The sequence below is a fragment of the Phallusia mammillata genome, chromosome 5 (genome assembly GCF_965637545.1).
Source record: "Phallusia mammillata chromosome 5, kaPhaMamm4.hap1.1, whole genome shotgun sequence".
NCBI lineage: Eukaryota > Metazoa > Chordata > Ascidiacea > Phlebobranchia > Ascidiidae > Phallusia > Phallusia mammillata.
The window spans coordinates 22,570,892-22,582,270 of record NC_137256.1 but is presented as its reverse complement, the minus strand read 5'-3'; the positions used below and the strand labels follow the sequence as shown (position 1 = coordinate 22,582,270).

General features: G+C 36.7%; 2 protein-coding genes across 2 annotated transcripts; both read right to left on the bottom strand.

Moving 5' to 3' along the window:
• Positions 1–1,688: 1,688 nt before the first annotated feature.
• Positions 1,689–6,899, bottom strand: LOC145229971 (F-actin-capping protein subunit alpha-2-like). Its single transcript, XM_080095320.1, has 9 exons — positions 6,789–6,899; positions 6,647–6,710; positions 6,086–6,137; positions 5,627–5,755; positions 5,165–5,300; positions 4,891–5,052; positions 4,634–4,705; positions 3,610–3,672; positions 1,689–3,092 (listed from the first exon to the last, which is right to left on the bottom strand). The coding sequence occupies exons 1-9, from the start codon at positions 6,831–6,833 to the stop codon at positions 2,955–2,957; spliced, it is 861 nt and encodes a 286-aa protein (XP_079951446.1). The 5' UTR covers positions 6,834–6,899; the 3' UTR covers positions 1,689–2,954.
• Positions 6,900–9,350: 2,451 nt separating this feature from the next.
• On the bottom strand, positions 9,351–10,102 carry LOC145230649 (protein FAM32A-like). The gene has a single exon (XM_080096140.1). It carries the CDS (start codon positions 10,096–10,098, stop codon positions 9,700–9,702), a length of 399 nt encoding a protein of 132 aa, XP_079952266.1. The 5' UTR covers positions 10,099–10,102; the 3' UTR covers positions 9,351–9,699.
• Positions 10,103–11,379: the final 1,277 nt, after the last annotated feature.

Here is an 11,379-nt window from a genome sequence, read left to right as displayed (position 1 = left end):
CATTTCATGGCTCAATAAATGGCATTTCTTCTTCAGTGAAAGGATGTAAGGCCAAAAATAAAGACCAACAGTCAATAGTCCTATTATGCATATCATAAAGTATATAAATATCATGGAGTGTTTGATTCTAAATGCAAGCAATGCAAATAGTAGAAATGTTTAACAAACGCCACCCTGTCGAACACTGGACTGTTTAACTGGAAGTTTTATAGGCGCATACACATTTCTGCAGCAACTTTTGTAGCTTAGAACGTTTGTCCGGTATAAATGAGAAATGAAATCTGTTCTGTCCAAGAAAAGCGCTTTATTTTCCGCCAGCAATGTGAAATCCTCTGGGAATTTTAATCGGTAATCAAACCCCATTCCAGCAAAAGAACAATGTCAACATCACAGATAATGACGCGGGCATTTGTCAAGCATTAAGTGAAGCACGTAGGTCTATGTGGTCAAGAATATTTCTCATGAAAACAAACGTTCCTCTGCAAGTTATCTCTACCGAGTTTCGAAGTATTAAACTTTACAACTCTAAGAACTCTTTGGTACAACCTAGCGGATTGACCTACATGTCTAAATGCAACTTCAATAGCCTCTGATTGTTTAGTTTTTGTCTTGCCATAACGGAAGTGTACGCCTTGCTTGCCATTCAAACGTCACGGTGTTGATGACGACATATAGCGTGACAAACGCGAAGTAAGTGGATACGTTCCATTGAGATTTGCGCAAAAACATCCACAGTCACTTATCCCTGGAAATTGCTTGTTGTTTGGGTATCGCCTGTTAAGTAACTGCGACGGCAAAAACACCAAACACATCACGAGACGGGAAATGGTTGGGGCCACAGGGAAAGTACCTGGCTGAGTTAGGGACATCACGTAGTAACTTACTTAACGTATGCCGCATAAGCGAAAGTATATTTTTCTGAATTCATAAGGAAAAATGACTTGATGATTTAATAAATTTGAATTAATAAGCATATGGTTCATTATAGTCTTCTTCCACCAAGCAATCAGCTGGGAGATTCAGGTTAAGTTTAAATTTACTGTATTAGTTAACAGAAAGGTCGTTTTCGACCACAAGGCCCACAACACGTACAATGTTACTACAATGTTACAAATTCAAGTGTCGTGGGGAAATAGGTGATTTCTCTGCAACCGGCGTTTCTTATGATAATTTACAATCTTGATTTAACCAATGCCTTGTTAAGTTCACTTTAGGCTGCCTAAGACTTTCGAAATGTGATTGCAAAGTGACACTACAGACGAAGTTAACATCATACTAAAGTCCTATGACAAAAGGAAACATCTACATGTTATTATGTTTTAGACTTGTCCTAAAAACACGTAACAAAAAATGTGAATACTATTACACAACACGTAAACAGCTAAGCTATTAAGCGATAACGTACTGGTTGATGTTTAGCTGCGGTAATTTAGTGCCCTAAAATCACATTTACAGAAAAGCCAAGTATATGGTTTCAATGGTTTACGGCTTTGAGGCTTCGTTAAACAATTTATTCGTTGCCCTTTCTGCCCACCGTCATGTATAGTTTCACTATCTCTTTTTTGGAACACTGTTCTGTTCATTGTAGTATAATGACGAACGTAACGGCCCAAAGTCTTGTGTTTTGCTCTCCAACCTCAACAGTATATACTATCTGCTGTAAACAACAAACTTCAGGGCAGCCACTATTTCCATTCTTTCGCTGTATTGATAGCGGGGGTTATACGAAGGTATAATGTAAGTGTATGATTATTTCCCGGGACATCACGTGACACCCGACACAGCTGGAAAAGGGGGTTCCCCGATCAGTGTAACGTCACACAACAATGAAAAGCGTGGAAAGGACGCACAGACGTTGCATTCCGAGTTTTAACCAGTGTTTTTTTGCGAATGGGGATTTTTAGTGGGTTTAAATGGGGGTCACCAGCGCAGGGGAGAGGGGGTGGGAACTTTATGAACTGGGGATGTTTTGAAACTGGGTAAACACGCTTTGGATTTTGCAGCACGGCAAAACGGGCAACTGAAAACGCTCAATACATTGACCCAATGCACATACACGAATCGAAACGAAATTATTTTTTAGCGACTTTTCGTGCTCTGTTATCGCTAGTATTCCATTTTGGAGCATCTTTAGGGTGGGGAAATCGTTGATAGGGCACAAATAGGTCAGTGAACACACGCCAGCTAATTCTTGGGTATATATGACGTCAACGCATGGCGGATACAATGAACGACAACGAAAAGACGAATCAAAATTGAGATACAATTTCAAAAACAGACGATTTTGTGAATAATCGCCGGTATATTCAACAAGCTATATTAATATCCTAATTAATGGTAGGCTACAATCTTGGGTTCAGTATGCAAATACACGGATTTTATGTTAAACAAGTTTATATTAAGAAGAGTGTACAGGCAGAATCAGTTCGTCCCAAACAAAAGATTAACTATTTAAATAATCTCAGGGCCTCTAAGTCGGATTAAATTATAAATTGACTTTTTTGGGGGTTAATATTGGTTGGGCAGCTAAGCGTTCTGCGTACAGTTTAAGTCGATAAAATTATTCTTACATTTACGACTGACGCTACATGTGGCTTGAGTTACACACAAAGATTTGATTTTCAGTCAGGCGTAAACAAAAGCATTGCGATTTGATTTCAACGTTAAAACACAGATACGGCCATTTACGTAGAGCAAAAAACAATTCACTAACCTAGGAAGAAGCTATGCCGAATTACCATGCGTATGTACACAAAACAAGAAACACTTACATAACAGCAAGCCTTTCCGAAGCAGCGCGACTGCCGGGGGAAAAACAAATAATTAACGATATAGCATTCCAGCATAAGGAAAGAGAAACAATCAGATGCGTTGGCCATGTCGTACAGTGACGTCATCACCGCCACTAGGCGACGCTGCGACACGGCCCGTGGGACAGTGGATGAGCGAGGCGTTCATTTTCCGATTTCTTTGCCAATTCGGTATCCTAGAATCTTGTTCCAGTCGATCTTGGTACGGGTTGGTGGTAGCTGACGACGCAAAGCCTTGAACGTGGTCGAAGACATGGAGTTGTAGTTGTCTCCTATGGCGGCCTGTTTATACACAAGATTGAGTAACAGATAGCAAAAACAATCGTAGGTAAGTCACCACATGCCAGTCCTTTAAAATGAGTCAACAAAACTAAGGCATATCTCCAGCTTGTGATGGAGAGCCACCTAAACAGGGATGGTGTTCTACAAACAAGTAGGGCTGATACCATTTTAAAAACACGTTTATAGTTGCTGACAAGGTGACATAAAAACACTGTTTAATGCTGTTGTATTTCTGGCACCCATCACTGACATTTTTGGTAAACATTTTTATGTTTTCTTTTCCAATTTTATACATGCGATTCCTAAGCCTAATGTCAATTTTTGGTACATAGTGCAGTTAGCGACCATGGATTATAAACACTTTAACATTTACATTTTCTATCCTGAATATGCAAAAAACACTTATCAAGCTAAACACTAAAGCTATTAACAGAAAGCAAAAAATTGAGTGAAAACAAGTAGATCTGTCTGCAACAATGACATCGACACATTGTATGTTATGTGGTAATGCCTATACCTGATAATCAAATTCACACTTGGCCAGAAGTTTTGCCACATCTTCAGCAAGTTGTTTCTCAGACTAAAAAAATAAGATACAAAACAATTAGATGCTAGTTTATACACTGATTTAGCTGTACATCATCACATCCAAAATGGCAAGCTTTTACATGCAAACAATTAGAAAACTAATGACCGGCCACAGTTTAAGACTTTGTGTGCAGAATAGCTTGGTTAATGTCCTGTAGTAGAACCACATTAATGGACCCTAATAACATTTCATTGACATATTTAAATTGGCTGATGCACTTTGCATCAATGCAACATTAAATATTGAACTGGTACATCAACTCAATTGACCCTAAGCCCATTCAAATTTATTTGCATTAGAAAAAGTTTTTTTCAGTAACAAGCATTGATTTGGTTTAAACCACAGGGCAAAATCACACACTGTACGTGGCTTTATACTTTCACCATTTTCTTTTCAAAGGTTAAATAAAGGTAATAACCATATCATTAAACATCAACATTGGTCATGATTTATTGCATTAAGATGGCTAGGAAACCCACTTTGCAATCATATGAAAACAAGCGTAGTGACAAACAGTAGGTGTTCACTTGCAATAACATTCTTACTCATCACCAGTCAAACAGTGGGAAGGCCTAAATGTGAAATGTCTGCATGACTCATATGTGCTATGTTTACTCCGGTCAGCCTTTCTAAGGTGTATCTGCACTTATATTTAAATGGCTGGTCAGTATTTTAAGCTTAGACTTACATTACCATATGTCTGGGCATACACAACAGATCCCTAGACACATTGGAGACTATCGTAAGCATTATAAGATGCATTTGCCGTGGCCACACCCAAGTTTCTGTACCTTATAGATCTTCTTTTGCACTAGATATATAGAAACAGTATGCAATTTAAAGCTCACACCAGGCATTGGTGCTTCACTATTACAGCAAACCAATGCTATTTGTTATACTGAAATTTGTTGTTTTTGGTATTTCTTGTATATATTCCTAATCATGTACTCACAGACACTGTAAGTTCGTCTTTGCATTCTTTTTGACTGACCAACTGCACATTTCCATCTTCATAGTAATGGACCTATGGCAAAAAACACAAAATATTAGTTTAGTTAATTGTAATTTTTGTGTGTTTGAGCAGAACCAAACATTTTGTTGATTTAAAGTTTATAAATTCTCAAAAAATATAAATGCTTCACATCCCATTTTCGGCACAAAAACTTATACTAAACTAAAAAGCTTGTGAAAAAAAATGTGTAAGCTTACTTGTGTTTTTAGAAGTCCAACAACCTTGGCATTGCCACCTTCCACAGTTATATGCCACTCAGAGCGCCATCGCCCATTCCAAAAGTTCTCTGGACTGAATTTGTGGTCCTCGATACACACAATAAGTACAGTGTTCCCACCTGGACCTGATTTGCCGTACACCTGCATAAAAACAACATGCTTAATGCACCATAAGTTTACAACAAGGACAAAGAAAGTAAGTATAGAATGTTTGTGGGCAAATCTATGGTTAAATAGTGTAGGATTGACTTACAGTGGAAACTCCATGTGGGTAGAAATTTTTCACATAATTCTGCACAGCAGTTTCCATCTCTGAACGCCAAATTTCAACGGAGTTCTCCACATTCTCACTTCTTACATCACTCACCTTTTTGGAGGAGAAGTTGTATCTACAACAACACAACACTGCCTGATGCAAGTCTCTAGTTAAAAGCTGTAAACATTTATCAAAGCACTTTCACAGAAATATATAGAGATTAGGCTTTAAACAGTTATAATAATCTTTGTATGTAATCCGGATTATTTGCTACATTAAGTTAGAACTGTTTGCTTGAGCAAAACCCAGTTTGCACTTCAAATCACTTTTCATTGGGACAAAATTGAGAACAATTTGGAAAACACTGTTTTGTTGTGTAAAAAATAATGCCATACATTTTTTCATTAAACAGCAAAAAATATTTTCATAGTTCTCTTCTGCACTAAATTTACAACATACACAAATGACTTCTTGGTTTTTGGATCATAAAACCTTCCTTCATCTTGCTTTCCATGAACAGTAATAAGCACAGAGGAATCATCTACTGCAGTTGGAGTAAATTGGTCCACTCGGAATTTTGTGAGAGCACTACAAAATAAATTTTATATCAACAAACTTTGGAGACTCCTGCCTAATGTCTCCCTATTCTTTTTTGTGTTTCACCCTACATGCAATTTCACTGAATACACTGAGGATTATTGTAAGAAAAATTTGAAGCAATATTATGTGCAGCAAAGATTTTGTGTGTGCTGAGAATATAGATCTCTAGTGGTAAAAAAACAATTTGTTTATAACTATGAAAGGCTGGGTAAATTAGTACTACAAAAATACTTTAGAATCCCGCATGATTTTGTGCAGAATCACTTGCATAGTTGGAAGAAACAACACATTAAACATAGGAAAAAAAACAATACTAACCTTAGCATCCCATCATTGAAAACACTGTCATTACCAAGAAGGGCTCGTACATCTAAAATAATGAATATATACTAGTCAGTTGCTGAACTTCACCACTTCATGTAACCATTTAATGAATTAAACAGTAACTCAATCAACTCATACTAGTGATGGGACGATACCAGGTTTTGAAGCGAGTACCGATACTGAGTACCACATGTATTATATATACCTTCGATACCGAGTACTTAGGTGTAGTGTTGTACTTAGTTGTTAATTTATCTGCCATGGTCGGGGTACAGGCGTGCACACATGCATGCCGAAAAATGTAATCTCCACGTCATAGCGAAAAAGATATACTTAAACTGGCGGAACTTTTTTCCAATTTTGTGCTGTCCGAAGCAAATATTGGCATATAGTTGCCTGTATTCTTATGGTGTAAATCGGCCTTCGGTACTCGCACGTTGGTATCGAAAACTGAGGCAAAATATTTCGATACCGAGTACGAGTATCGATACCACTGAAATCGTTCGATACCATCGATACCGAGTACCGAGTACCCGTCCCATCACTAACTCATACCTTTGAATACAGTTTCCGCCTCACCGGGTGGAGCATGAGTAATAAAGTCATGAGCAATTCGAGCCTTTAAAATGCAAAATGTCAGAATATAATTAACCAGTGTATAATATTAAACTTTAAAGTGAGGTTAAATATGATGTACCTTTTCTTCAGGAGAAATCTGTTCTTCGTAATCCGCCATTATCATCCACTATGTAACCAAGAACAGCAGAAACCAAAGACTTATCTAACCTGTAAAATTAATTGCTATCGGTTAAGGTGTTTTCCTTGCATGTGTATATAAAAGAAACTTAAATGCCTGTACTTTTACTACACTTAAAAACACCTTTCGTTAAACTTTAAACCACAGCTGTAGTAAGTTTTATTGGTATAAATAAGTCTCAAAGAGAATAGATGCAAGAACGCAGAACGGTATTTACAAGTCAACCAGCGTCACAAAGCGTGTAAGAATACGACAATAATAATGTGCAAGTGGTAGTCGATTGACTAATATCGGACTTAAATAGATCTTTCCCAAAATTACATGTGTTTTGACAGTACTTAAAGCAAAAATAAAGGTAGATATTGCAAAAGTTACTGTAAGCTTATCGTTTCTAGCAGAATTTGTACATCCGTACGTTTATGTTTCAAGAGAAGGATATTAGGTATCTCGACCAAACCCACTAACTATTAAACCTTCATTTAGCGGCAAAGAAACACAATAATGCCATAAAGTGAAAACGAAATATTTATTTGAAATGCATCTCTGTTTGTTTTAATAACGATTTGCCATTTTATTCTGCGGCTCTTAAGTTTTACTGATCGCTCATTGGAACAAAACCAGGAAGCAAATTCAGCTCGCTCCTGGCTGATCCGGAACTTGGAAATTGTAACAAAAATATTAAATGTATAAGCATATCTACCCCAATTTTTGTTTCACCACTCTTGAAAAAAATATTGCCAGTTGTTCAAGCGATTTCGTGGTCAAAAGAGCAAAAGAGGTCAAAGTTTTTTGGTGGCCCAGACATCGGTCGAAACACAAAACCCTAGAAATTTAGTGTAAACCACTTTGAACTTTATAAGTTACAAGTTCGAATCGCTTCTTGACCTGTAATCTTTTACAACGTCTTTATATCTTTTTAAATCTTTAATCTTTTTAAATCTTTTGCATGTCATTCGTTTCAGAGCTTACCCAAACAAACCAATAAACCCTCAGAAGCTTTAGTTTAAAATCATTGCAATGGCCCACAATTTTCGTAGGCCTTTAAAGCAGTGGTTCTCAAACTTGTTTGAGCTCGACCCAAATCTGAGCTTTATGAACAGCTCACGACCCAAGCCTCAAACAACAAAAATGTATTTTTTTGTATGAATAGTTATCATCCTTAAACGCTAACTGTTACTTTCCAATTTCAGTTTCGTATGATAAACCTCCTATCATTTCCCGTGCTAACGTGTTACAATCGCCGTGTGCGTAATAGAAAATTGGAAGGCTATTGTCTGTATGTTACCATGACTGGTTCATTTTGCTGTATAGCGTTGTCGAGTGAGGCTGTATTTGGCTACGGTGCAATAAAAACTCTTAGAAAACTACTTACTTGCTGCAATACTCCAAGGTTACTAAGATAAAGCCACATAAAATGCCTATGATACAATAATTCAGTCATGACTGAGAATTGAAAATACTTGAAAATTGAAATGAAAAAAGTTCGTTTGGGCAGAATTGAATCACCACAGCGCGACCCATTTTGTGACCCTGCCCGACCCATGTTTGGGTCGCGACCCATACTTTGAGAACCACTGTTTTAAAGAGTCGTTTTTAACCAACCATAAAATAAATGATAGCCGCCAAATTCCAAATACAACGCACTGAGATATATCAAAGCAAAAAACAAACATTTTTGCTAATGGCAATAAAACAAACAGAGTAAATGATTGCTTTTCCGAGGTTGTTGTCCACATTTTTCGCTAGAACCTTCCCAACAAATGTTTTTTTTTTTTTTTATTCAGTCGCTAATAACAAAACAGTATTGGTATAAGGCTTTCCACAAAAAAACTTTTTCAGTTTTGGCATACGCTTATTTTTTTAGTATTTCCTTATGTTATCCAACTGTAGGAATCCGCGATTTCAGTTCTTTGCTTATGGAAAGCAGTGATCAACTTGCATGATACAGGTTTTGGTATTCTCCGGCATTCGTATGCGCCTACGTCGTCTTTCTTCTATGTCATTAATGCTAGAAAACTAAAGACGTTTTTGAAAACTAAAGATTTGGGTTACGCAGCAGTAATGCAATGTTCTTTTTCGGTGGAATCGTGCGAACCTAAATGTATGCGTTACTCGCGGAAGGGCTGCGGCCCACGTGCTTTTTTGCACCGTTAATGCTTCAATACTGTCAAGCATTTTCGACAGATACATATTTCACCGCAATTACGTCTTGGATTAGTACTATATGTTTTAAATGGCGACGTTATTTACGAGGTAGGCACTGTCGAACTCTGTGCTACACCGCTTTTTCGTATGCAAGTTTTATGTCCAGTGCCTATTCGCTTTACACCAGTAACACATACACATTTACAACACAAAGTTTGTTTAAAATGCTATACTTGAACGGCAAAAGTAATGTGTTGTAAATATATCTGTGTCAATGTGGATAACTAGCTTGGCCTAATTTTGGTTGATGCTAGGTTTTAATTGGAGTAATGTTATTGCAGATAAACACAAAATGAGTAAAATGACCCAAAACTTTGTTGGGTTTATCACTTGTATTGAAAATAGCATAACTGCTTTTAAACATATACAACAGCAAAAAGTACTGTAAAATGTCTTTACTTTCCTCTGCAATTCAAATCGCAAAACAAATGAATAATAAAAGATTGCAGTTGTTCGCAGCAATATTAAAAACAATAAAGTAGAATGTTTACATCATATATTCCTTATTCGTTCAGGTTTTAGTGGTAACCACATACACATCAACACACAAAATGTGCTTTAATTTAAATGTTGTAAAGGATGTAAACTTAATGTTTTTTCAAGACATGGCACATAGTAGGCCAGTTTGGAGCTAAAAGTCGGGGGACTACTTAGTCCAGCTCACTTTCGGTATGTCATAATGTTCAGACAAATTTTCCAAGTTCCTGTTAAACTCCTCTACTCTGTCTCTGTGTGTCATTGTTGCTTTCTTTATGATCCTGTCTAGTTGTCGTTTTTCTTGTGTTTCCTTAAACCTCCGTTCAGCTGGGGTCAAAGTGTCATATTTGGGGCCAGATGGTACAGGTTGATCGTCTACTGGATCAAGTCGGACCTGTTCAAGCTTCTTCTTTTCTTTTTTGTGCTTCTTTTTCTTCTTCTTGTGGACTTTTCCACTGTCCCCTTTAAGCTTAAGCGGCTTTCTTTGCACAGAATTAAGGTCATATGAATTATTGCATGACATTCTGAATATATGTATACTATACACTGCAGAAAAAACATTACACATTTAAAATCCAAAACCAAAATTCCAACATCATTCAGACCCGACACAAATAATAATAAACAATTTAAAATAACATTAGAAGGTTGTGGGTTTTAATCCTATCTCGGCAGCTGCTTGTGTTTTCCTGAGGAAGAAAGTTAAGCAGCTATGCTTTATTAACCTAAAGAAACCTGTTCGTTCAAACTAAATTTAGGTCACAAACTCTAAAATAATACATACAACTCAACTGACTTGCAACTAAACAGGTTGCTTAAGTGAGGACTCATTGTTAGCAAAGATCTTTGCTACTAGGTATACGTATACCTAAGTACACAACAATCACGTAAGTTAATTGGGATTCTGGGTTACCTATTGTTGATTATTTCTGACTTTTTTGCCAACCTATTGGTTTATTTTTTTTTATAAAACGTAAAGGTGCATGTTTTTCCTGTCCATTATTAAGCTTCTGACAATGAAATTCTAGTCTTAAGTAACACCCCGAGAATTCTTAGGTGAAAAAAATGGAACAAACACACAGTAAACAACAAGAATTCGCAAATTTCCACAACAAACTCAAAAAAGTAAACTCATATCCTATCGCTCATGTATTTTCAACAAATCCAATGAGCAAGCGTCAAAAAAGTGTTGGGCGTCAATATGATAAAAACGTCAAGTTCAAAACCAAACTATTTTAATATTTATGTTGTGTCAAATGTACAAATTGAACGCCAAAGCGTTAATATATGACCATGATTTGTAATCTAGAATCTTCTAGAATTTGGCTTCATTGCAAAACAAACAATTTAATATTGTTTTTGAAACTAATTGCTATTGCAAAAAAGTCATTTTTGATTTGTTGCTTCCACCAAATAAAAGGTAGCCTAATTACAGATTACATGTTTTAGCAGGTACTGTTTTTTTCTCCCAAAATCCGAACTAACGCAGGGTAGCAGAAGAGAGCATATATGTCTGATGTGCGATGTCCCCCTTACAGTCAACAAATTGCTGCATCAGTTGTCGCTTGTTGGTTTTCCTGTCAATTTGCGTGGATTAAAAGGTTTTGGAGAGCAGTGCTTCAAGCTGTAAATATGGGAGAGCTCTCACAATCCCACAATACTTCAAAGGGCAGCTTAGTAAGTGTCAGGAGTATGCATTTTTGTTGCCTTAGTTTCTGTATTATAATTATGGACTTGTTTACAACAATACTTTGCTGTTTACAAACGAAAACAGTAGTTAAAAAGAATTGTGTGTTTAGTGAGGAACTTAAAATAAATGTTTATGTTACATTTTGGAAAGGATTAACAA

Bases quoted from the DNA above. Each gene is read 5' to 3' on its own strand.
- LOC145230649 (XM_080096140.1), bottom strand. From the start codon at position 10,098: ATGTGTAATGTTTTTTCTGCAGTGTATAGTATACATATATTCAGAATG.
- LOC145229971 (XM_080095320.1), bottom strand. From the start codon at position 6,833: ATGATAATGGCGGATTACGAAGAACAGATTTCTCCTGAAGAAAAG. The intron at 5,756-6,085 runs GTTAGTATTGTT...TTTATTTTGTAG, and splicing joins TTCAATGATGGGATGCTAAG to TGCTCTCACAAAATTCCGAG. The intron at 5,301-5,626 runs GTATGTTGTAAA...GTGTTGTTGTAG, and splicing joins AAAACCAAGAAGTCATTTGT to ATACAACTTCTCCTCCAAAA.